Raw genomic sequence first — 26426 nt, forward strand, 5'->3', positions numbered from 1 at the left:
CAAGTGTCCATCAAGACTCCGCCGAGACGTGTCATGCAAGCCACGCCCCCGATGCAGTTAAGCCACGCCTCCACCCCGATCGCTGTGCTACTGAGGCCCCGCCCCCCGTGACGTCTCTCTCAAGCCCCGCCCCGCCCGTGCCGTTGCCGCCGGCCGTAAAGCGCCGCCGCCGCCCGCCCGTCCCCGCCCCGGCGGTCGCTGGCCATGTTCGCGGCGGCCGAGGAGGACGACGCCGACTTCCTGTCCCCGGCCAGCGGGTGAGCGCCGGGGGCGCGGCGGGATCCCCTCCCCGCCGCCGGGTGGGCGCGGCCGCCCGGGCAGGCCGCGAGGCCGTGGCCCCGGTGAAGGCCCGCGGCCGTGAGGGCGGGCAGGCCGCCCCCTATGCAGCCAGGCCCGGGGCTGCCCTCCTGTCACCCGGGCTGCCGCTGGGGCTGTGCCCCGCTCCTGTCCCGCTGCGGGAACGCTGTACGGGCAGCCCGGGACGGGTCCGGCTGCCGGCGGGGCTCGGAGCGTCCCCCGGTGTGCCCGGGGCAGGGTCTGGGGTTTGAGACCCGCTTGGCTCCGGGACCCTCCCGCAGGGGGAGGCGGAGCCGCTCCGGGGTCGCCAGGGCAGAGCGCTCGGTGTTTGCAGTTAAACAAGGAGCGGCGGGAAGTGCTGGAGGTGCCGCTTCGGGGCCGTTCCCGGCGCTGGCTCCTCCCAGGCCGCTCCCCGGGATCCCCCCGGGTCGGGTCTGTGTGCGGCGCATCCCGGGTTTTGTATCGCTGACTTGTTGCTGCTCCAAGAGCTGCAGTTCCACTCCACACTCCCTTCCAGGAGCGTCTCCTATAAACTAACTCTCCCTATAGAAAATTTAGTCATTTTTTAAACAACATTCACTGGTAGTAGTGTCATCTTTTGGTTTTTTATTCCCTTGCCCCGTGGTATCAGGAGTAGGTTGAGCGGAACTGGCCTTGAAGTAGTAAAATTGCAAACTATGTGTCTTGAAGGAATAACCTCCAGCATTAGACCCTCTGCCCTTAGCTGGGAGAGCTTCTGCCATTTTAAAACTTAGTGGGAGAATGTGTTTCCTGGACATTTAAAGACAAAAAACTCCAGGAGCTGAATGGTGGTTTCTCTGTCACATATTATTTTGGCTATTGTAAGAATCAGCTATTTTGTGTCAAGCTAGTTCTAGTCATTGCTTCAAAGTAACCTTTTTTTTTGTGTAGTTTCAGTTCTTACACCTTCAGTTGATTTTTGAGGAAATGAAACACAATTTTACCACTTTCCCGACCTCTTCATATACAAGTTCTGCCAATTCAAAATTAAATAGTTAATTAGCATAAAGCAACTTAATCTGCAGCCCTTTGTTTATCTCCAAAGTGATGGTAAACATTTTGTATTTGATAGATCTTCTCGTTAAGGGTGTTCATTATATATAATACCTATGTTAAATAAGGTTAAATGGTTTTATTTCCCTTTCTAGAGCCAGATTAGCCTCTCTCTTTGGCCTGGATCAAACTGTCTCAAGCCAGGGAAATGATTTCTTCCAGTTTACTGCACCAAAGCAGCCCAAGAAGGGTCAGACAGCAGCTGGTGAGTAACTGGGCTTGAGCATGGGGAGCACACTCAGCAGCACGTGTGAGTAGGGAGAACAAGGGCCCTTGTGAAGAGCAGCAGAGCAAACAATTCCCTGAGCTTTCCTCAGGGGTGTTTTCCTCCTGCACCTGGATTTTCAGCTGGCCTTGGGTGACTTTGGAGCTCAAGTCTTTGTTTCTTTGTAATTCCCACTGGAGCTGTTTCTCCCTGTGGGAAGGAGCATGCCATGGCGGTGTCCCCAGCCGGTGCTGTGCCTCTGAGAGCTGTCCCTGGTCTCTGTCCCCACAGGACAGCCGCAGAAGGCGCCAGCGGCCTCGGGAGCCCCCTCGGTGCTGGTGGCCACGGCGGTGCTCGCCTATCGATAGTAAGTGACTCCTGCTGCAGCCTGTTCCCAGTCCCAGAGGGGAGGTATTCCTGGATAAATGGGAAGAGACACTTGTTTTCAGCCATATCTGCATGGTGGGAATGCTGCAAGGCACTGGAAGTTTCTGCTCAAGAAGAGTTTCAGTTGCTGCGCTGCAGCTCCGGGTGAGGCAGTTCTGAGGTAAAGAGCAAGCTCTGGGTCTGGCTGTGGCTGGGAGCTGTGTCCTGGCTGCTGGGCTGAGATCCTGCTCTGCTTCAGGAGGCTCTGTCAGATGCTGGTGGTTCATGCACTTGAGAATTGAGGCATGAGCAGAATAAGAGCACTAAAGCTGTTTGCTGGGGAAAAGTTTCTGCCCTGGATCTGTGAGAGCAGTTTTCAACTCACTCCACAATGTGTGCTCTTGCCTGTGGGCAAGCAGGAATGTCTCTAAGCTAAGCAAGACTGCCTGACATTTTATACCTGGGAAAAGGGATCTGAACTCTAAAGAATTCTGAGTTAGGGGCAGTTGTGCAGCAGAATGTCTCCCTTATCTTCCAGTACAAATGGGCAATACTTGAAGCAAGGCAAGTATGGAGCAGCTGTGGTGGGGAACCACGCCACCAAAGAGGTAAGAGACACTTCTTCCCTAGCTCTGCCCTGCTGAGGGCTCACTGCTATGAGATGGTGTTTTTGTGAGCTCTCCAGGTGTTTTGCTTTTGGTGTTGTTCTCCTGCTGCCTTTCTGCCTCCTGGGTTTTCCTGGGGCTCAGCCATCCACCTTGGTGACATCTTTCTTTCCTGCAGCCTGTGACTTTGTAAGATCTCTTACAACTTGTGTCTGAAATAGTTTGCAGTGTTTCTGTCCAGCAGTGCAGAGATGCTTTGCTTAAGTTCTGTTCTTTTGGTATCAAAAACATCTTTTCTTCCCAAGTGTTCCTTGAAGAACACAGAACTGAGGTGCCCAGTAAATTGGTGTGTTTGAAAGCTATTTTGAACATTCTTACCCCTCCCTGGTGCTGGTATTTGTGATGTGATGGTGATGGATTGTGATATCCCCCAAGTCCTCATTCATGTCTCACTAAGTTGCTTCTGCTTTGGCAAGAACAAAATAAATCTTAGTTTGGTAACTAAATTCCTGAGTCAGTGATCTGGGAAGTGTTGAGCTGTGTTGGTCTGGGGGAGCTGGGGAGCACAGGCAGTGCAGGGGGGAGCTGAACCAGCTTTCCTCAGGCTGCCTGTGTGATATCACATCCAGCTGGGAGCAGTCACTGGGTCACTCCCAGTTCACCACTGAGCTGTGTCCAGTGCAGGTGCACAAAGGAAAACACATTTCCCTAATAATTGTGTTTAGTAGAGCCAAATATGTCAATAAATCTCATATGTGTTGTTTAGTACTTGGAAAACTCCTTCCAGCTCAGTGTGTTGTGTCAATAGGTTGATGCAGATTACACACACAAACCTCTTCAGGGAAAATGTCTTTCCCAAAAGGGTGGTCAGGGCCTGGCACAGCTGCCCAGGGCAGTGGTGGAGTCCCCATCCCTGGAGGGGTTTAAAAGCCATGTGGATGTAGCACTTGGGGACAGGGGTCAGTGGTGACCTTGGCAGTGCTGGGGGAGTGATCTTGGATCATTCAGTCTCTTCCAACCTAGATGATTCTGTGATGGTTTGCCATGTGTGGTGAGTTCTGTATCTGGAAGGGTTAGTGCACCATCTTCTTCCACTGTAACTGTGAAAATGTGGAATTAGTTAAAGCATGTTGTTTATTATAAAACAATGAGTTTCACTTGCTTGGTTGCTGCAGCTAAATAAAACCCTTGAGAATAAACCAGTTTTAATAAGTGTCACAAAACTGTGTTAAGTATTTTTGCTGAGGTATATTTGACAAATAAATACTGAGCCTTAGGCTCTGCGTGTCACAAAGCACCTTAGAACTGAAGAGGTTTTGAGTTCCTGTTTTTGTTCTTTTTCCTTTCTAATTCCTTGTGGAATCCAGTACAGGATCCTCCTTTACATCAGCCAGCAGCAACAGATCACCTCTGCAAGGATCCACCCAGGCTTTGTGCTCACGGTGAGACTCTGGCTTGGAAAAGCTTTTTTGATCACACCAAACACAAGGTTGGCTCTAAAATTCTTCCTTAAGCCTTGGTTTATAACCTTTGAGGTCAAACATGTGAGTGACAGAGCAGGAGGTGTCCCAGTGTGACTGTTCTCCTCATGTATTGCACAAGAGGCTGTGACAGTTCCCTTTGGCTGAGCACCTCCTCAGGAGATTTCCAAACCAAGGCTCCTGTAGGAGGTAAATTATTACCTGTGCTCACAGAGGTGTTTGGGGATTGCAGCCCTGGATAAAACCAGCAAAATTCCTTTTGCTGAGAATTTGGAGTTAAGTGTCTGAGAGAATACAACTGAGTAAGCAGAAGGAAATGACAGCAAGGAAATGTCTTCTCTCAGAAAATTTACACTCAGCATTTTCCTGCTGTTGAGAACAATCTGGAGCATTGTGAGCTCTAAAATGGAATCTCTCAGGAAGTTGGTTTCTGCCAGTTTTACAGAAAATTGATGTGATGGTTTACTGTTCTTAGCTTGTCATCAGATGGCATCAAATTTCTTTGTATGAGAGAAATTTCACTCTAAAACAATGAAATTTCTGTCCCAGGTTAGACCTTGCTCTCTAGTTTTTTATAACCACATTCTTGAAAAATTAATGGGTTTTATAGTCACTTCTGATGACATGGGTTTAGGAGTGAGGAGGAAGTGATTTCTCCAACTGATTCTGGAAGCCTAAATGCAATAAACTATGAAATGTAAATTTCTCTCGCTTAGAAATTCTCAGTATATATGAAAGAACCAGGCTGCAAGGGAGTTTCTGAAGGGTTTCACCTTCCTGTGTGAACTTCAGCATGTGGGAAGCACTTAATGTTTGCTCACGTATTTGAGTTATAATAATTCTTCCATGATAATGAGCACGTAAATAAAGGCTAATTTTGAACTTGGGCAGTAGAACAGCAGGGTTCTTCCTGCCTTATTTCAGTAGCTCTTATTTTAAGCTTCTTATGGATGTGGGTTTTTAGTTCATTTAATGTCTAAGATAGAACTGATTTGCTCTCCCACAGGTTCAGCCCAACAATTACAGCACGTTCTATGATGATCAGAGGCAGAACTGGTCCATCATGTTTGAGTCAGAGAAGGCAGCAGTGGATTTCAGTAAGCAGGTAACTGCTCCCCTCTGGGCCAGCCAGTTCTGATGGCTGCTTTACAGCAGGGGCAAATCAAGTTTTGTTTTCATTGGAGTTCAGCTTTGAGTGCATAACTGTGATGGAGACAGATCTGAGAGGAGCCAGCCCTGAGTTTTGTTCATTAAAACAAATCTCTTTGAGGCTGGGAGCCTGTTGCCTCTCAAGATTCCCAAGTGCTGCATATCAATGGTTCTGTAGAGCTGAGGGTGTTTAATCAGCAGCATTCAGCACAAGGAGATGTGGAATGCCCTGGGAGTGCAGTTCTGATGTGGGCTGGATCAGTACAGCAAGGAATGCATCACATTGATGAGTGGGACTTGTCCATTAAAGGCCAGAGACACTGCCAGGCTTTTCCTCTGCAGGTGTGCATTGCCAAATGCAACAGCTCTCCAGCCCTGGACTCAGTCCTCTGCCAGGATCTCCTCCTGGGAGAAGGGCAGGGGGTGGAAGGAGGAGACTCCCTGGAGGTTGCCTATACAGGATGGCTGTTCCAGAACAACGGCCTTGGACAGGTAAAGACACCTCTGCCACCTCCTAATGCTGAGTGGGACAGTCCTGGCAGGAGCCTGCTTATCCACCATAGTACTGGTGTTGATGGTAAAGTGTACTTTGGGCATTTGTGGCACTGTAAGTGGGGTCATCTGTACTGCCTATAGAATATCAAGGAATTCTGGCATATTACAAAAAAATATACCTCACTGAAAGGGTTGTTGAGGCTGCCTAGGGCAGCAGTGGAGTCACATCCCTGGAAATGTTCAAAAACCATCTGGATGTGCTCCTTGAGACGTGGTTTGGTGGTGAACAGGGCAGTGCTGGGGGAATGGTTGGCCTTGGTAATCTTAGAGGGCTTTTCCAACCTTAATGTTTCTATTATTCTGTTATGTTCAGATTGAAATGCTTTTAAACTTCTCTGGGCACTCTCACACATGAATATTTAATGTTGTGTTTTGCTTGACCCAGCCCTGTCCTAAAGCAAGTCTGAGTCTCCAGTTATCATTCACTTCATGAAATTCTACTTCAGGAAATGGACTAAAGCTCTGTCTTATGGCTGAGAATTCATTTTGGTAGTAGTGGGATGGGAAATAGCATTTAACCAAAGTTCTAGGAGTTTATGGAGCATGTAAAGCAGCATTCAGAATCTTGAAACAGTTGGGAAATCCATGTATTTTGTGTTCTTGTTCAACTCTCCAGGTGTTTGACTCTAATGTTAACAAAGACAAGCTGCTGCGGCTGAAGCTGGGCTCTGGAAAGGTCATCAAGGTACAACTTCTGGCACTTTCATTACAATAATTCAAGTCTCAGAGCTTTGAATTACTGTAGTTCTTGTTCAGGATTCATACATGCTATTTCTGCTTCATTTATTAGCAAACACTCTGTGACAGTGACTCACTCAAGCTTTGCACAATAGAGCCCAGTCTCCTTTTCAACATCAGTGTTAGACAGGAGTTGTCCTCTTTGGCAAAAAGGAAGCTTCCTGTTTTTAGGAGCTGAGATTTTATTGTCTTTGTTTGTCTGGAAATCACTTAATCCATTCCCTTGTTCTTGGGGAACCCTATTTCTCATGGAAACAATTTTTCATCCAGGTGTTGTGATATTCCCTTATGTTATCCCATAAAATCAGGGTTTGAGTCAGAGATGCTTTTGTTCAGGTCACTTCCATGACCAGAGTAATTAATGTATAATTCATACATGACATGTTACAAGTTGTCTTTTATTGAAGATGTGCTATTTGTCTACTTTGTTTTGTCCTGTATCTTGCTAATTTTGCCTGGCTGTTGGAGCCATCCTGTTCAGTGCTGGCATCCCTTGGGCAGTTTGCATGGCTCTGACTTCATGTCCCTCATTACAACTATATTCTTTGGTTGCCTTGTAAATCTAACCAGAGCAATTCAGATCTCTTTGGAGTCCAGTTCTCCCTCAGAATGCTGAGTGAGTTTGCCACTGTGTGGTGGAGCTGCATCTTTATTCTTAAGTTAACACTGGGATTTACAACTGGCTGCCAGGATTTGTGGCAAGACAAAGGTTTAGTGCTGCACATTGAAAATAAACAGGATTTTGCAAGAATTCTCTAACCTTTGCCTGAAGTTGTCTTAATGGGGGTAAATAATGTCACTGATCCAAGTGTTGCTCTCTCTTCTGTTTCCTGTGCACGCCAAAGGGCTGGGAAGAAGGAATGCTGGGCATGAAGAAAGGAGGGCGAAGGTTCCTCATCATTCCTCCAGCCTGGGCCTACGGGGCTCAGGGCGTGGCTGCTCGAGTCCCTCCAGACTCCACTCTGGTGTTTGAGGTGGAGGTCAGGAGGGTGAGTGACTCCTGCCAAATGCTTGGTTTCCATCTGGTTTGTGACTGCAAGGGGGGAACCTGCTGCTAGTGTGAGAACTCCAGCTCAGAAACTGTTAGAAACCTCAGCAAGATGTGTATCTTTAATTCAAACAAACAAACCCAAAACAGAGCCCTAAACCCAGAAAATCCCTCAAGGCTGTTTGTCTATTGTAACTGTCTTGGGATCTTTTAGCTGTCTTATTTGTGAGTCACTTGGGAAAACAGAATACTGTGGGAGGAATGAGAGGATGTAAAGACTCAGCTTCCCCAGCTCTGAATCAATTGGCTGCTTTTCCTTGAAATGCACGAGCTCCACAGGCAGTGGCATCACAATAACTGATGATAATTTTTACAGGAACCCAGAAAAACATCTCTTTTTTTGCTTCATGCTTTTTAAGGTGAAGCTGGCAAAGGAGTGCTCTGGTTCAGATGGGCTGAGTGTCAGTTCAAGGGATTCCCCTGCACCTTCTCCAGTTCCCAGCTCAGATGGCTTCTCCTCAGACTCTGGTTTAGTGCCTCCCTCCACCATCCCTCCAAAGCCTGGGTAAGAGGCAGCATGGCCTGAGCACCTCTCTGTGTTAATGCTGGTGATGCCCATCAGCACAGTGCTGCACTAACACCTCATTTGGCAAATGTGGGGCCTCTGTGCCAGCTCAGTGCCCTCCATGTGGCAGAGCAGTGCTTGCTAACAGGACTCACTGGAATTTTCTGCTTGAGTGCTGACTTCCAGATTAAAGCAGTTGGAATGGGCCCCAGTGAAGGAAATCATTCCAGCATTCCTGAGACCCAGTGGGATTGAGCAGTGTGGGTGCTGCTGCTCTAACAGCTGTCTCATCTCAGCTGATATCATTGGCATCAGTTTGGACCCTCTCAGTCTCCACAACTCCCTGAAAAGGGGGTGTAGCCAGGTGGGGTTGGGTTCTTTGCCCAGGTAATAAGGGACTGGGGAGAGGAAATCACCTCTTAAGTTACTTCAGGAGAGGTTTATGGTGGATATTAGGAAAACCTCCACTGATAGAATGGTCAGGCACTGGCACAGGCTGCCCAGGGTGGAGTTACCATCCCTGGAGGTGTTCAAAGAATGCAAATGTGGCACTTGGGGATGGGGTTTAGTGCTGAACATGCTGGGGCTGGGTCAGTGGTTGATGACTCAACCTTAGATGTATTTTCCAACCTTAATAATTCTCTGTTCTGTTACTGAAATTAAATGGGTCAGTCACCCTTTTTAGGGAGTCGAACTAAGTGCTGCTCTTGTTGCCATAAGTAGTTTATTGGACTTGATTAAAATTATTTATACCAGAACATGGTTGTTAAAGCAATCAACAAAATTATCTTTCTATATTCAGCTGTTTCAATGGGCCACAGTGGTGTCCTGAGCTTATCTACAGATAACACTGCAAAGACTGTTCCAGAAGTGTGGGCTAAAAGAAATGCTCATGATATGAGAAACCAGCTTTCCTAGGGAGAGGTGTATTTAACAGTGTTTGTAAATCCAGAGTGTTGGCTCCTGAATTGCTCCTGGCTAATCTCCACTCCTGTTTGGCTTTGCAGGGAGCCAGCTGTCCGAGCCAAGTCCAACTCCATCAGTGAGCAGCTTGCAGTAAGTGCTGCCTTTTCCTACCTTGAAGCCTGAATAGAGAAGTTTATTTGCACTTTGAGCATTGGGTACTGCTAAAGATAAAGTGAACATCATGCAAGACACTGCTATGTTCACCTTACAGCAGGGCCTTGTTTTTGTAGGAATTAATGGTTGGACTCCATGATTAATGGTTGGACTCCATGACCTTAAAGGTCTTTTCCAATCTTAATGATTCTGTGATTACCAGGATCTGAGGAACCCCAGCCCCAGTTCCTACTCTTGAATGAAAGTGACTTTGACCATGTGGATGTTCACAAGGCTGGTTGTCTTTTGAGATAAATGGATAAATTTAAAATAGATAACAAAGGAATTGGAACATTCAGGATAAGTTTATAGAGCTGCATGAGAAGACTTTGTGCCTCCAGACAGAAAAAGCTGCTAAGCAGCTTCCTGAACTCACACATTTTCTTGTTGGTGTTTTGTGCAAGGATAGATTTTCCTCTGTAGTGACAGCACTGTCATCCCAGAAAGAGGATATATAAAACAAGCCAGATTAACAATCCTGGTGCTTGAAGGGTAGATTTTCACACAGTCATTGAAAAATTGAGTCAAAATTCAGTCTGAGATTTGGAAGTGTTTGTAATAGCCCAAAAGCCTGGGCTGAGACAAAGGGAGAGTAACTACATGTTTCTTTTAGAACCCAGATGTAGCAAAGGCAAAGCTGATTTCTCGGATGGCCAAAATGGGACAGCCCATGCTGCCTTTCCTTGCTGGGACAGCAGGGAGCCAGCTGGACTCCAGTGACTCAGAAATAGAGGTACCAGCCACAGCAGGGTGACTCTTTCACTGCTTTTCCTACACTGGGGGTTGCTTGAAGTGGGATCTGGAGCAGTGGCTCTGCTCTTGTCCAGGGAAATCTGCTCTGGTTCTGTGACAGAAAGGTTCCACTTGGGTTCCTGGGGTAGCACCTTGTCTGAAGGGACCTTGGGCTCAGGCTGTTGCCTTGTTCTTTGGTGTTTCTTGTAACATGCAGAAATGTTTTTAGGATCCTAATACTCTGAGAGGGACAACACAGCCAGTGGCTTCAACCAGACCCTCCCAGCCAGCTCAGGCAGTGCTGCCCACAGTGTCCACACAAGGTAACGTGCTGGGGAGCTCCTGCACTCCCTCTCCACTCCAGGGGGGCTGGGGGAACAGAGGATTCCTTCCAGGAGCTGCACTATGAGCTGGAAGCTTCTGATAAGGGTTGCTGAGCCATGAGCCACTGGAGCACAAGACAATCCTTGGAGTGTTTCTTCATTGTGCTCTTGTGCTTGAGGAAGAGCCTGAGCTGTCCTGTCACTGGGCCCTGAGGTTGGTAGGCCATGGATTGGTAAATGGAATGTTACAAATCCTCTCCCAGTGAACAGTACTTTTAGGAATGATGGAAATCCAAGCGAAGGAAGGGCAGCATGGGGCTGGATGTGTCTTCCCGTGATGGAATGGTCACATCAGCTGCTGGTCAGCTGAGCAGCCTTCAGAGGCAGTGTGACTCACACCTCGTGTCAGTGAACTTCAGAGCCATCTCTGTTTGAATGAAAAGAGGCTGTTTCAGTGGAGCCAGAAGTGGGATTTCTGTGGAAGGTTACTCTTCTCTTGACCTATTATCACTTGCTTGACTGGATTTATTTTTCACAAGGTTGCAGACAGGCTTTTGTTAAACTTTTGTCTGTTCAGTGGCTTGGTTGTTGGTGGGGTTTTTTTGCCATTTCACACTAGGTGAATTAAATTCTTTTGAGCTGCTTTAGCATGCTGACTTTATTTCTTCCTTTTCAGTACCTCAAGCATCTGGTGCTGCACCTTCAGTATCTTCTGCTGCTTTAATTCCTGCAACGATCCAGCCCCATTCAGCTCTGCCTGGAGGAGCACAAGGCTTTCAGGTACCAAAATGAAATCAAGGAGAATATTGTCACTTCTGTCCTTTCTCGTGAGTCTTCTCTATTGCTGGGAGCAAGGACTTTAAAAAGGGTGAGAATTCCAGGCTGTTTCCTGTGACTCTTTGGCATTCTCAGGTTTTCACCATATACCTCTTAAAATTTATTCAAAAAGGGCTAACTTTCTGTTTATGATGGCTTCTTAAACTAAGGATGAACCAGGCTTTAATACCTAGTGTTGTAGTGGATACAACAAAAACACCCAAGTTCCTCAGCAATGAGCAGTAAAGTTGCAATCAAGTTGTGCTGTGCTTTTTGAGCCCTTTTCAGGAAATAACCTTGTGTTCAAATTAACATCAGAGGGAGCTGTTCACATGCTGATCTGACTCTCACAAATGTAGGATGACAGTTTTGCTGAAATTTGAGTGAAGGTGGGAACTAAGAAGAATACTAAAAGTATTCTTTTCTTTCACGATTACTGTTGTGTATTTTGACTTTCCAACTCCTTAATTCTTGGATTTTTTCTTTCCAAACATCATCCTTGCTCTTGAGCTTCAAAAAATATGAAACTGTGAGGACATGGGGAAATAGCAAAGCACATTCTAACCTATTGAACTTGTCCTGCAAGGCATATCCAGGAATGGCATTTGCTTACCCCCAGACTGCTGCATCTGCCTCTCAACTCCAGCCTGTGGGTCAGATGTATCCTGCTCCTTACCAAGGTATGTTTTAAAGGGTACCTGCTTCTCAGAGGGCTGCAACTCCTGCAGAAACAGTTGGTGATGATGATTTATGGCTGTGGTACCACTCTGCTGTTTCACAAATACTTATTTTTTAATATCAAATAGGGGCAAGCACTTCCCAGTAAATACCCATCTGTTTCTTACCTTGAAGAGCTTTGTGCAGTGTGAAAGGGGCTGGAATTTCTGTCTTCCTAAGACTGGATATTGCTAAAGGAATTTGGTAGATGGTGCTTCCAATTATAATTAAAACTACCAGCCAGGGAAAGAATTGAACTGTAAAGGCAAAACCTAGGAAGGGCCAAATGCATTTAAAGAACCATTAAGGCATCCCAGTTGGTGAAGTCTTGAGTGAACTGAGCCTTTCTTGGAGCCTGTTTTTGCAGTGCAGTTTTAAAAGCTGACCCTCACTGCTGTGGTTTGATTGTGCCTTGCTTTGATTGTCCCTCTGGTGTGTCTGGGGGCTTTGCTGTTGAGCTGAGCTGTCATGTGGCTCAAGAATTTCCTGTAGTCCAACCTGCCTCTTGAGGTTATTTGGGAAATACCTGCATTATTCATTTTCCAAATAGCATGTCCTTTTCATTTCTGGGCTTTGCTGGTCTCAGGCTTCATGCTACCCAGCTTTTGCTGTGTCTCTGTGCAGGTATTTCCCCTTGTCACTATAAATCTCTCTCCTTTCCCTTCAAGCCCCTGGAGATGTCACTTCCTTTTTGATGACAGAGGCTCGGCAGCACAACACTGAAATCCGACTGGCTGTCAGCAAAGTCGTGGATAAAATGGATCACCTGGCTGCCCAGGTATGAGCAAAATGGATCACCTGGGCAAAATGGATCACCTGGCTGCCCAGGGATGAGCAAAATGGATCACCTGGGCAAAATGGATCACCTGGCTGCCCAGGGATGGGCAAAATGGATCACCTGGGCAAAATGGATCACCTGGCTGCCCAGGGATGGGCAAAATGGATCACTCTGGGTAAATCACCTGGCTGCCCAGGGATGGGTAAAATGAATCATCTGGGCAAAATGGATCACCTGGCTGCCCAGGGCTGGGTAAAATGAATCATCTGGGCAAAATGGATCACCTGGCTGCCCAGGGATGGGTAAAATGAATCATCTGGGCAAAATGGATCACCTGGCTGCCCAGGGATGGGTAAAATGAATCATCTGGGCAAAATGGATCACCTGGCTGCCCAGGGATGGGTAAAATGAATCATCTGGGCAAAATGGATCACCTGGCTGCCCAGGACATTTCTGCTCTCCAGGTGTGCTGAGAGCAGTTGGCTCTATTTAAATGCCTGCATTAAGTGATACAGTAAATGGGTAAAATTCCAATATTATCACACCTTCAAGTGGCAGCTGTTCAGCTGCTGTGTAAAAACAAAGCTTAGGCTTGGGGTAGGTGCATCTTACTGTCTTGAATATCATGTGGTGCATTGTTTGGAGGATTCCCTGCCCTCTGCGAGGTGTCACACTTGATTCAGTGCCTGTTCCCTACAGCTGAGCAGAAGGAACAGTGAAATGCCTCTTTGCATGTGTCTGACTCTCACCTGCACCCATAAATTCATTTCCAATGGCTTAAGAATGGTTCTCCCTGCAGGTGGAGGAGCTGAAGAAGCAAAGCGCTGCTAACAGCTCCCTGCTGCCTGGCATCTCCTCTGTCACCATGGAAGCCTCCATGATCATGAGCAACATCCAGCGCATCATCCAGGTGAGCAGGGCCAGCTGCTTTCACTGCCATCAGCACCTGGGGTTCTTATTATCCCTAATGAGAGCAAATGTCCAGCCACCCATGGCTTCTGGTTTTGTATGGTCAGAATGAGGATGAGACTTACAATGATTTCCATACCTCTTTCCCTCTCCAAAAAGCTTTTCTCAGCATTTTGGGGTTTGGGTATTTTCTGAGTCAGAGTTGTGGGTATTTAATGGGCTTTGACAAAAGGTTCATGTGGGAGAAGTTCAGCTTCTCAAACCATTATGGATTTAGCCCCCGGTCTTCAGCAGAATGATTTTACAGCTGAGGTACCATGTTGTAGAAACCACCTGCTTCTGTTATTCATCATTTAATTTTATGCTTTGAAGCCTTTCTAAGCAGCAGCCTTAAAAACTTGGGGTTTGTGGGTAAAAAACTCCACCAGACACAATATTTTCTAGGATATGATTTGGCAGCCACTGTCCTGTGCCAGGATTCTGCTGAATGTGGCAGGTGCCTTCCTGGGCTGCTCCCACAGAAGGGATGAGCCTCAGCACTGTCCTGCCTCTGTGCAAAGCAAAGGTTTAGGAACTGCTGCAAGGAAATCTGAGTGAGCTGAATATTGATGCTGAGCTGTGCTTTAGGAGAACGAGAGACTGAAGCAGGAGATATTTGAGAAGAGCAGTCGGATTGAGGAGCAGAATGAGAAGATCAGTGAGTTGATTGAACGCAACCAGAGGTAAGGGCTGGGAACCTCATTGCATTCCCAGACTCTCCAGCTTACACTTGGGTGTAACTGAGGGCTCTTTGTTAGGACACAGCCATGTTCTGATATTTTGATTTCTTTTTTTTCCAAGGTATATAAAGTGTGGGATTCCTCTCACCCCTTCTCTGCAGGGCTTATCCCCAAAACTCTGATTTACATACAGTAAACATGAATGTGTAAAAGGGGAACAAAATCCCTTATGCTTTTCCCTCATGTGTCTTTGAGCACACTTGCCCTGCTTCTAGGGGTTACTTCATTTTAGCTGGCTTTTTAGTGAGGTGAAGCAATTGTAGGGGATGTGGAGCCCTTTGTGAGGTTCAGCTGTGAAGCACTTATCCCAGCTGATAAAAGCTCTGCTGTGCCAGGCACAGCCCTCCCACCCCTCTGAGATCAGCACATCCTGTCAGATTGTCTGGGACTTGTCATGAATTCACCAGAGACCTCCTGTGCTTTGGGATGTCACCTTTTCTGTGTGAGCCTTGGCTCCAAGCCCTGTGTTTCCAGGAATCCCACAGAGTCTCCTTGTTCACAGGTATGTGGAGCAGAGTAACCTGCTGATGGAGCAGAGGAACCACTCCCTGCAGACCACAAATGAGAACACACAGGCAAGAGTGTTGCATGCAGAGCAGGAGAAGGTAACAGTGCCATGAACAAAGCCAGGGTGTTGCATTAAAACAAGCTGAAGCCTTGTTAGTCAAGGCAGTTTTCTTAGAAGGCAACTGCAGTTCTGAACTTTGTTTTGAGGAAAAAATTGGTTTTTATGGCTTTCATAACCAAAGCATCACAGAGATGTAACCATTTCTTGCTGTCACAACTTTAATGTTGTTACCTTGTAGGAGAGTGTCTGATTTATTGTTAACTGTGTAGGCAGGTGGCCAGTGCGTTGTGGAATTTTGTATCACAGGGCTTTTGAGTTGGAAATACTTCAGTTATTTAGTTGCACTGATAGTTGGAGAAGAGTTTTATTCCTTTTATATAACTGACATAGAGTGAATATGGATGCAAGAAAAAACATATTTCCTACTGGAGTTTCTTCATTGCATTTTTGTGGTTTTTTTTAAATGCTATCAGAAGCTGTTTGTTTCTCCCAGTAACACTCTGTGCTTTTATGACAGGAGCTGTTGGGAAATAGCTTTTAAGCCAGTGAAATGCATTTCTGCATGGCTGCATACCCTGAATCATCCCTGTAGGCCAGCCTAGCCCAGGAGTGCTGCTCTGGCTCTGCCATTGCATGGTGCTTGCTCTGCTTTCTCAAGCACTGCCTTCTTAAATTGCACCAAGTCCAGTCTTACTCTGTGCTCTGCTGCTGAGCTGTCTCTCTGCAGCTCAAATGTGAGGTGACAAATGCTTCCTCTGTGTGAGAACCACGGCTTGGTGCACCTAAAGCTGACCAGAACTGCAGCTTTCCAAAGGGTGGTAAAGAGCAGGGAAGGGCTGATAGTGCTGAGAGCAGGCAGGGAAGGGGCTGCTGCTGCACACCCACAATGTGTAGGAGTGTCAGAGATTCTAACCAGGAATAAGTCAGACTGAAATAATAAATTGAATTCCCTCCTCAGTGAGGACAGCATCCTGCTGGTACAATAAAACCTGGGAGGGTGTCATCTTTTGGAAGTGTAAGATCCTCAGGAGTCTTTTGGGCCTCATCTTCAGCAGGACACTCCTGACTGAGCAGTCAGTGCCCAGGGATGATGTTACATGAACAGGCTTCAGGCCAGACCAGGAGAGCCCTGCCTTGCTCTGGGAGATTCCCCCTGGTTCTGTGGGAGTATTGACTGTAAATATGAAGGCTGATATTCCTTCCTCTTCCCTTTGTCTAACCCAGCTTGCCCTGGGACTGCAGTCACTGATTCCCCAGGGAAGAGGATTGATTGGAAGCTGTTTATCCATTGCTTACACACACATTGCTTTACTCATCATTTATTTGGTTGTACCCAGGGTCACTGAGGTGTTGGTTACTCACTGCTTTAGGTTGTGGATCTTTGGCCCTGGCAGAGCAAGTCACAGCTTTAGGTGAAGGCCTGTGAACCATAAGTAATTCCCCACCTCTCCAGTGCAGGTAACAGCCAGGACTGCTCCCAGCTCTGGAGTGTGACATACCCTAAGGATACCTTTAGTGTCTTTCTTTTTACATCAGGATTCACTTCCTTTGCCTAAGCTTTTACAGTCCTTGGAGTAATTTAAAGGCTTCTCTGGCATGCCTTAGGCTCCTGTTATGAAGCATTTTGCTTTTCTGCTGATGAATGCCTCTGCCTTTCCAGTTGTGTTCTTAACCCTTCCTGTTTCCTGTTGCTGCTTTCTCTTCCCAGCACATGCTGCCAGTGGATCGGGGCTGGGACCAGGTGAGGCAGTGTCTGCTGACTGTGTAGCTGCTACATGGGTGTGCCCTAGGAAGTGCCAGCCCAGCTTCCTCTTGAGCTAGAAATTGATTGGCATGAAAAGAATTGTCTCAGAGCTTGAATGAGCACAGATCCCTCACTGGAAAAGGGCTTCAGAACTGGCAGTGTCTCCCCACTGACCCCCTCTTTCTTGGGGAGCCCTTTCCAAGAATTCTCTCACATTGCTGCTTGTTCCACTCCCCATGGCAGAGCAGGTACAGGTCACCCAGGATTCCTGGTGCCTGAAAGCTGGAGCTGAGCTGTGGACATGAAGCATCCTCTGTAGAAACTTCTGTCTAGTAACACTTCCTGCCATAAGATCTCCTAGTTTTGTTTTCTTTATTTGCCATTAAAGACAGAGGCCAGAGTTAAAATAACCTTTAGGTGTCCTTAGCTGTGCCAGGAGTCAGTGTAGCAGTGGGACATTTATGGAAGCACAGGAGGAAAGCAGATCTGGTTTGGGCCATTCTCTGAAATGCTGCCTCCTCTTTAAAATGAGTGCTGTGGTATCCCAGCCCTCCAGGTCAGCACATCCTCATCATCACCATAGCTGGAACAATTTTGCTCACAGTTCTTTTGTGCCAGAAGATGTTGGTCCTCATGTGGAGGGAATTCTCTGAGGGGGATAAAGCAGAGAGAAAATCCAGTTCTCCTGACCTTACCTGTTTCAAGAACGTGAAAAATCTGTTGGAAATCTCAAAATAGGCAGAGGTGTGGAAGCTGTTTAGGGATTCCCTGTGCAAATTCTGTCTTTGCAGAGCATCCTCTGAAGTTTGTGTGTCACTCAGCAAGATTGGGAATGGGACTTTGTGTCTGTCTTGATGCCTTGAGCCCCTGCTAACATTGTTTACAAGTTGTCTAACAAGCTGTGCTAGTGCCTGGTTTTGGGTGAATCACTGACTCTCAGCAATCCTAAATCTAAACAGGTCTCCAAATGGCTGAGAGCTGTGCTGGGAAATGCCAGCCTTGCCCATGGGCAGCCAAGGTGACCTCGTGCTGTGTGCTCTGGGGACAGGCTGCTCTCCTGGCTGGGACCAGCCTGTGTTGAAGTGGCTCTTCAGTGATTTGTAAGCTTATGGAAGACAATTAGATGTTGGAGCCCAGGCTTTTTCCTCAAATAGATGTTTTCATAGCCTGAAAACTGAGCAGAGCCACCAGGCACTGGTACCAGGCTTAAACCTATTTAACCTTTTCAGGAAAACTCACTGGGTTGAACTGATGTGGTGGTGAGGTTGTTGGTGGCCTCATGCAGCTTTCTAGTCAGTCTGGACAAAACTGACATGGCAGAAAAGTCACTGTTGCCTCCTCACTCTGGAGATGTGTCCCTGACAAGGCTTCCAACCCTTTTCCCTGCTCCATCTTGTACTCCAGGCCAAAGTTGCAGAGGAGCTGGCAGCTGCCACAGCCCAGGTTTCCCAGCTGCAGCTGGAGCTCACTGCCCACCAGAAGAAGGAGATGGACCTGAGGAAGCAGCTCTCCTGTGCTGTGCAGGAGGCAGAGAGACAGGAGGCACAGCTCAACAAGCTGCAGGCACAGGTGGCAGGTGAGAGCTCCTTCATGGCTCTTTTTTTTTGATAAGTTGTAGTTTTTTCCTGTCTTCTGGGGTATCTTCCTGCTTTCCCTAGGATCAGTCACAGGGGATAGAAGGATATGGGTGCACTGAAATATCTGAGGGATGTGCATCCTTGAAGGCAAAGTGGGATGACTCAACAAAATCATCCTGTTCCAGGGATGCCTTTGGTAGAACAATCTCTTGGCTTTTCTGTCCAACATCCTGCAGAGCAGACAGAGATGCTCCAGTGGATGGAAAGCTGAGATAAACCTGAGGTGTTGTCTTGGTTTGAAAAGCCAGGTGTGTGCTAAGGAAGGCAGGAGCCTCCCCTGAACTGGAAACTGTAAACCCCCTCCCTCTGAATTGTTGAAATTGAGTGGGGGGCTCCCCTTAGAGAGAGATATGGGAGCAGGAATAACAGTTCTTTATTAGGGAAGAAGATAAAAATAAAATAAACAATGCAGTAATACAAACCAACACTGCCAGAGTCAGAACCCAACCTGACACCCTGTGGGTCAGGGTGTTGGCACAGTCCCATTGGAATTGTGGCTCAGCCCTCCTGCAGTGCCAGCTGTGGTTCTGCTGGAGCAGGGATCCTGGAGAAGGGTGGAGTCTTCCTCTGAAGCTCCAGTGGAAAAGGCAGCTGTTCCTCTGGGAATCCAGTGGAAAGGCTGTGTATGGTGTCCCAAACCTCAGATTGGATCCAGGTAGGAATGCTTGGCTCCTCCCTCTGGGCAGAGCATCTCCCAATGGGATGATGGAATTTTTGTCAGTCATGCAGGGACAATCAATGGCCCATTAACAGCTGATGCCTTCCCACAGGGAGGATTGGTTTGTGGGAGAAATAAAGAAAACTGCCCAATGAACAGGAGAGAACTGCCCCACCTCTAACAGATGGCAAATAGAACACATCTTGCCTTGCAACCTAGGACAGGTGTTGATTCATTCCTCTGTGCTGGGCACTGCTGTGGCCCCACTCTGAACACTGGGGTCACTTCCCCCCATGTGATGAGAAGGACATTGAGGGGCTGAAGCCCCAGGAGAGGCTGGGCAGGGGCTCAGCCTGGAGCAGAGGAGGCTCAGGGGGGCCCTTGTGGCTCTGCACAGCTCCTGACAGGAGGGGACAGCTGGGGGGGTTGGGCTCTGCTCCAGGGAACAGGGACAGGAGGAGAGGGAACAGCCTCAGGCTGGGCCATTGGGAATTTAGGTTGGATATTGGGAAAAATGTCCTCACAAAAATGGTTGCACAGCACTGGAACAGGCTGCTCTTGATAAATTCTAATCCCCACTGCAGGCACAAGTGGAGTTGTTGACTGCACTGTGCAGGAGACTCTGTTCCTCCCCATCAGCCCCCAAAATGTGCTCCCCTGCAATGGGAGTTGCAGCCAAACTCACAGAGAAATGGGGGCTTTGTTTGCAGAGCTCCAGGAAGCCTCTCAGGACACTCAGAGCAGGTTCAAGGCTGAGAAGCAGAGCCGCAAACAGCTGGATATGAAGATTGCAGCACTGGAGGAAGAGCTGACAGACCTGAGGGTGGAAAAGGAGACTCTGGAAAGGGTATGTGCAGGGCCAGCAACACAGTTTCAGTTGTTTACTGAAGGTTAACTCAAAAACCAAAAAGTTCTTGCTATTAAATATGTAAGGTAAGTAAATCTTGACTCATCTGCAGGCTGGTAGAGCCTTTGTGCTTATGTTAATTCATTTTTTAAAATTTATTTTTGATTATTGTTTATTTTTATTGCTAATTATTATTTATTTAAATTTTATCATTTAATTATTTACTTATTGATTATTTATTATATTTATTATTATTTATTGATTGTTATGTACTTATTGATTGTTGTTTATTTTATTAGTCATTATTATTTATTTAATTTTTATTATTTACTCTTTTTTAAATTTATTATTTCTTTATTTAATATCTTACCCAGTAATGTGTCAACCTTCCTTACCTCTGAGATAGCCTCAGCTTGGTTTCAAGTAATGAAGTTCCCTGCCCAAAGAACCTCCTTCTGCCTGAGGGAGAAAAGCTGCTTTGGTGCAGTCTATTCTATGTCATGTTCTGTGTTGCAGAATCTTGCAGAGAGGAAGAAGAAATCCCTGTCAGAGAGAGCTCAGGCAGAGGAGGAGATGGAGGAAATTCGCAGGACGTACCAGCAGGAGCTGGACAAGCTCCGGCAGCTCCTGAAAAAGGCCCGGACCTCGACTGACCAGGCAGCAGCAGAGCAGGTGGGGACTCAGGAGCTGCTGCTGCTCCAGGTCTGGGGGGCTTGTGGGAGCCTACAGGTAGGAAATAATGTGAAAATGGTCAGCTAGGGGAAGAATGAAAGCATTACCTGCTTGAATTCTTGGGTTAGTGTCAAACTGAGGAAAGGAGAGGCACCAAATTGAGATTGTAGTAGAGACAAGAATATGGGACTTGTGAGGAGTGAAAGGTTGTTCAGAATTATGCCAGGAGGTCTGAGATCTGAGCCAGATCATCTGGCCAGCCTGGGGCTTTGTGGCTGGAGCTGAAGTGAGAGGTGTGGGTGTGAGCTGGTGGCTGCACTCTGTCTCTGGGTGTCCAGCCCTGGCTCTCAGCTCCTGTGCAAACACAGATCTGTGTGTGTGTGTGTGTTCCTGATGGTGTCTCTTGTGCCACGGGCAGCTGTCAGTGATCCAGGCAGAGCTGGAGTCCCAGTGTGAGGCCAAGTGTGAGCGTGCCCTGGCCTCAGCCAAGGAGCAGCACGCCCGGCAGTGCCAGGAGCTGTGTGAGCAGAGGGACTCCCTGCAGCACCAGGTGGCCCAGCTGGAAGAGAAGGTAAAGAGCTGATCTTCATTGCTGTGATGGGCACTAAACACCAGCAGCTGTAACTAACAATCTTCTCCCACCTAACTGGGGTTTGACTTTAACTCCCTGCCTGTTGTGGATCTTGATCTCAGCAGATGCAGGGGTTGGGTTGGGTTTATTATGGAGGAGGAAGAGCCAAGGTGCTGATAATGCTGAACTGCAACAACAGCTACAACTTCCACTTCACTGCACTGTCCTGAGTGGCTGCTTGGAGTGGGTGACACTGCCAGGGGCTGGACCTGCTCTGCTTCTTGTGTTTCAGCTCACAGCTCTCAAACACTCGAAAAAAGTGGAGGAGCAAAAATTGTCTGAGGCTCAGCAACGTTTGGAGGAGCTGGAGCCTATCCAAGAGAAGGTAAAGGAGTAACACAGCAGCTGGATGGGAGCTGGAGTGCAGGGAACACCAACCTCAGCCTAGTCCAGAATAACAAGGATGGGAGTTCCAGAATATGGTGGGGAAGGGATAATTTCATGTGGCTTCCAGCAAACCAGAACAGGCCCAATAATGAGACCCAGTCTTCATCTCACTGGGATCTCAGTGATGCTGCACCCCCCTATTCTTGGTGGCACTTGAGGAGCTGATGACACAGCTGTGACTCTCCAAGGCTGGCTTGGCTGTCCTTATTTTGGTGCTGTTGCTTTCAGCCAAGTCTTTTGTGCCATGCTTAAACCCCCCCTCAGAGTTAGTGCCTCAGTGCAGCCCTTGCCAGGGGACCCTGTGGTGGGGCTGTGCTGTGGAGCAGCTCTGAGGGAGCCTCTCCCCTGGCAGTTCTCAGCCCTGCAGGCAGACGTGGGGGCACTGAGGGCTCGCTACGAGGAACGGCTCCGACACCTGCAGAAGGATCAGGATGGATCTTCCCCTGCAGACTACACTGAGCAAGTGAGCTTGACCCTCCAGGACTTCTTCCTGAGCAAATGAATTTACCTTGAATTATTTCTCTTTGAACTGACACAAGAAGGAAAAACATAATTTTCTCCACAGAGTACTTTGCTTGTAGTAACAGTCCACAGAGGAAGGAAGGGATGGGATCTGGTCACAGAATGGTTTGGGTTGGAGGAGACCTTAATGCTCATCAATTCCATCCCCTCCCATGAGCAGGGACACCTGCCACTGTCCCAGGTTCCTCCAAGCCCCATCCAGCCTGGCCTTGGGCACTGCCAGGGATCCAGGGGCAGCCCCAGCTGCTCTGGGCACCTGTGCCAGGGCCTGCCCACCCTCCCAGGGAACAATTCCTAATTCCCAATGTCCCATCCAGCCTTGCCTGCTGGCAGTGGGATGCCATTCCCTGAGTCCTGTCCCTCCATCCCTTGTAAACAGCCTTACTCCATCTTCCTGCTGCCCACTTTGTTGCCTTTTATTTCTTAGTAAAACTCTACATTTGAGGTTTAGATTTAAAAATTAAACTAAGTAAGAAGTGCCAGTCTGCCTTGGCTTTGTGCAGCCTGCCTCAGTTTGGGGGGATAAGTTTGGGTCACATAGAGTGGTCTGAGTTAAGGTGGCCTGATGTGGTGAGGATTTCTGGTTTGGAAAGTAGATTATTTGAAAAACCACCTGTGTGTGTTTGTATTTATTGTCCCTTCCCTTGGAGAAGTGCCTGGTGTTGAGTGCAGTGCTTCACATGCTAATGAATTGTCTCTGTTTCCTGTGATGCTGTTCTGCAGGTAAAGAAGATAATGAATGGTGTATTTCAGTCTCTTCGGGGTGAATTTGAGCTGGATGAGATGTACAGTGGCAGGACAGTCCTGGGGGTGGTCATGAACACTATCAAGGTATGGCAGTGGTGGGAGAAGAGAGAGCCTTGGGCTGAAACCTCAGATCTGTGCTGAGACTGAAATAACTGAAGGAGAATTTGTTGTGGGTGGCAAAGCAGCCTGATAGGAGGAGGTGATACAGGGATCTGTGGTTTGTATTTAGGGTGTAACTTGTGTTCTCTCTACTCCCTTTTCCAGACTGTGACACTGCAGCTGCTCAACAGGCAGCAGGAGAAACCAGAGCATGGCAGTGCAAATGAGGAATGTGGCACAGGAGCAGGGAGACAGGAGGGATCACCTGGAGCAAAGACTGAGCACAGAGAGCCCCTGCAGCACAGCCCAGCACGGAGCCCTGCACCCCCAGCTGACCCTGGGGAAGTGACCAGAGGCTCCCTGCAGCCTGAGCAGCAAGGCCAGGCTGCTCCTCACCCTGCTGGGCACAGAGCTCCTGAGGAGGAGCAGGAGACACAGAGCAGTGGGGTGGCAGAGGAAGAGAAGATTCATGAGGAGCATCTCCCTCCCACAGCTGATTCCAGGCTGGATGCTGAGAAGGAGCCTGTGCTTGCAGGACAGCCTGTTCCCGGGCTGGAACAGGGCCTGGACACTGTTCCCATCAGCAAGGCTGGCCCAGAACAGGATCCCTCTGCTGTGCCTTCTGTTCCACGATCAGCAGAGCCTTCTGTTCCAGGAGCCAAGCCAGGAGAGGGGGATGAGGCAGCACCTCCAGCATGTCCAGCTGTGGAGCAGAAGGCAGAGGAGGCTGGGGGAGGTTTAGAGCCTCCTCCCTTAAATGGGGAGGAGGGGAGTGGCACAGACCCCTGGGATGGAGCTGGCTCTGAGCAGGAACCTGCCTCAGTGTCCAGCAGAGCAGAGCCAGGCTCAGCTGTCCTGGGAGAAGCTCCAGGATCTCAGGAACTGGGCTCCAGCCCCAAGCACACAGATTCCAGGTGAGGGAGGGTGCTGGGTGCCAGGGTCAGCTGGGGCTGGGACAGCAGCTGGTCCAGGTGTGTCCCTGCTGCAGGACAGCACAGGCTGGAGCTGCAGCCTCCACATGGGGCTGGCACTGGGTGGCACCAACCAGGAGCTGGCACAGACCAGGCTGCCCAGGGCACATTCCACTGGGAGCAGCCCCAGAGCAGCCTCCTGTCTGCTGGAGGCAGTGGAGAACATTCCCAGGGAAGTGTGCAGTTCCTGTGCAGTGATCCTGGTGCCTGCCAGGTCCCAGACTTGCCCTGCACTGCTGAACAGTACCTGCCACAAAGGCTTCCCTCAGTGACAAAGCTTTGCCATCTCTCAGTAACAGAACTTGTACAAGCAAATGCCATCCTCTGAGAGCCAGCTGCTCATTCTTTATCTCCTTGCAGCCTCTTTGAGGAAGACAACTTCTTTGAAACAGCATCTCCTAAACCACGGAAGCTTCAAGTTCCCTCAGAAGAGGAGGATGAGGAGGAGGTGGTATGTATTTGGGTGTTTGCTCTGATTGAGGCATGGTCTGTAGCTTGTCTGTAACATCCTCCCTGTGGCAGTGGGGGCCTGGCTGAGCTCAGGGCTCCCCATCCATTCCCTGTGTAAATCAGGAGTATCTGGGGTGGGTGACTGAGCTGGGAGGGGCTGGTTTGGCTGAGGCAGTGGTGACAGACTCCTGCTGGCATGAAATCAGTGGGACTTGCCAGCTTAATTGAAGGGTTTTAGTGTTTGGCCCCTCTCCAGTCCCTTTTAGCCTGTAAGCAGCACCTGGAATCATAGAACCACAGAATCCTCAAGGTTGAAAAAGACCTTTAAGATCATCAAGTCCAGCCATCCATGTAGCATCATTCACCATTGAACCATGTCCTCAAGTACCACATCAACCCAGTTTTTGAACACTGATAGGAATGGTGACTCCACACTGCCCTGAGCAGTCTGTGCCAATGCTTTACATTCCTTCCCAGCAAGAATTTTTTCCTGCTATGTAATCTAAACCTAATCTGAACAGCAAGCCATCATATGAGAAATAAAAACTTGGGTAATGAGGCTTCTTGTTCCCAGCTCCTCAGAGCTGGCAGAGATTGCAGAGCAGTTTGTGATTAGGAAATGCCAGGTGATTGTGGTGATTAGGAAGTGCCAGGCAGCTGCTGGGGCTGAGCAGGTTCCCTCTGGTTGTGCCTTGCAGAGCATGAAGGGGCGTCCCCCTCCCGCGCCGCTCTTTGGTGACGATGATGACGATGACCTGGACTGGCTGGGATGAAGATGTGGCTGCTGAGCCCTCTCCTCTGGGCATGGCCTCTTCCTGTGCTCTGAGCCCATGGCGAGCTGCCCACGTGGGACATTGGGAATGACCAGGGACTTCCCAGCTCTTGTCCTGCAGCTGGATGGGGGCTGGCAGCAGGGGGCTCGTCCTGCACTCGTGGGTGCTCGGCCCTGTCACTCTGAGCTGCCAAACACTCTGGGCTTGGGCTGAGTGCAGGAGCCACCCACTGTCCCCCTCCCCTGAGCCCTGGATTCATTAATCTCAAACCTTTTGCAAATAGGAACTTGGTGAAGAGCTTCAGCAGAACAAGTCTGGCAGGACCCTGCAATGGCAACACCCTGTTAAAAATCAGACTAAAATCTCCTTCCCCAGTGATGAACTCCTTGGAATGTTTCTCAGTCCCCAGGTGACTCCCAGGGTCCTGCACCCTCTCCCCACTGTGTCTGAGCCATGTGCCACTGCAGGTTCCCCCAGGAATCCCAGTCAGGTGTTTCTGTGAGCCCCTGGGGGCTGAGGTGGTTCAGGTGGGCTCTGACTCAGAGCTGTGGCACAGATGCTGCTGGGCCTTGGAGCTCTGGGAGAGCAGGGCCTGAGCAGCTGTGATGGTACAAGGAGCCCAGTCCCTGCTGTGTGTAAGTCAGACACAGCTCAGCTCCTCCTGTGCCCAGAGCTGAGGTGGCTTTTGCTGGCTGTGTTTCCCTGTGGGAGCAGCCCCTCAGCTCTGGGCTGTGCTGTGTGGTTGGGAAGTCCTTCCCCACAGCCCAGCCCCTCTCCCGTGCCTTTGGCTCTGCTGCTGTTGAAGTGTGACCATCCCAGCACCAGTCAGACTGTACAGAGGGGCTGGGCTGGGCAGTCTGGGGTGTCACCCTGCACTCTGAGGGGACCAGGAGGGGAAAGGAGTGAGGACAGAGCTGGGCAAACAGCCTGGGGCTCTTACAGCACTTTCATTCTCCACTCATGGGCACTAACACAACTTCATCCCAGAAATCTTTAAAATAAATAAACCCCTACATAAAATCAAAGTATTTAAACTAATTCTACTAATTCTATGTTTAGTTTCTACACCTGCCTTTACAGTCTCTGACTGGAATTAGATCTCTGTCCCCCTCAAGGTGATTTCTTGGGAGGAAAACACCCAAAAGAGCACTGGGTGTTGCTGTTGGGGTGTGGCAGGTCCCTGTGCCCTATCCTCAGTACCACAAATTGCCAAATGCAGCTGAAACTGGGGCAGAGACCAAAGCCTGTGGCGGTCACCCTGTTGCCATGCAGGGTGACCTGAGCTGGGCCTTCCTGGGCATCACTCAGTGCTCACTGTGAGGGTGTTTGGAACTGGATTTTTGGGGGCACTTGTGCTGCTCTGAGTGTCGGTGCCCTGGTGTGGCCTCTGGCCCCATCCATGCAGTGTCCCAGGGCCGATCATTGCTCATGCTAACAACTTCCATTTCTCATTCCCTGTTACAGATAGACACCCTGAGGGATTTGCATTTCACTTCTTGGTAAATAAAGTGCAATTAAACCTGA

The 26426-nt window shown here is 48.7% G+C and overlaps 1 protein-coding gene across 2 annotated transcripts; it reads left to right on the top strand.

Annotated features, from left to right (window-relative positions):
• Window positions 1-150: 150 nt before the first annotated feature.
• On the top strand, window positions 151-26426 carry FKBP15 (FKBP prolyl isomerase family member 15). 2 transcript variants are annotated; one of them, XM_036393991.1, is made up of 30 exons: window positions 151-257; window positions 1467-1576; window positions 1868-1943; window positions 2481-2550; window positions 3915-3989; window positions 5035-5133; window positions 5520-5669; window positions 6349-6417; window positions 7316-7459; window positions 7878-8023; window positions 9031-9079; window positions 9756-9875; window positions 10104-10197; window positions 10874-10977; window positions 11600-11693; window positions 12399-12508; window positions 13308-13418; window positions 14045-14139; window positions 14699-14801; window positions 16473-16505; window positions 17913-18084; window positions 19514-19650; window positions 20167-20322; window positions 20741-20893; window positions 21186-21278; window positions 21693-21803; window positions 22586-22693; window positions 22874-23622; window positions 24040-24130; window positions 24828-26426. In XM_036393991.1, the coding sequence occupies exons 1-30, from the start codon at window positions 205-207 to the stop codon at window positions 24900-24902; spliced, it is 3750 nt and encodes a 1249-aa protein (XP_036249884.1). In that variant the 5' UTR covers window positions 151-204; the 3' UTR covers window positions 24903-26426. The 2 variants fall into 2 exon arrangements, with proteins under 2 accessions (XP_036249884.1, XP_036249885.1); XM_036393992.1 differs by lacking the exon at window positions 16473-16505.

The sequence above is a fragment of the Molothrus ater genome, chromosome 20, assembly GCF_012460135.2.
Source record: "Molothrus ater isolate BHLD 08-10-18 breed brown headed cowbird chromosome 20, BPBGC_Mater_1.1, whole genome shotgun sequence".
NCBI classification, from domain to species: domain Eukaryota; kingdom Metazoa; phylum Chordata; class Aves; order Passeriformes; family Icteridae; genus Molothrus; species Molothrus ater.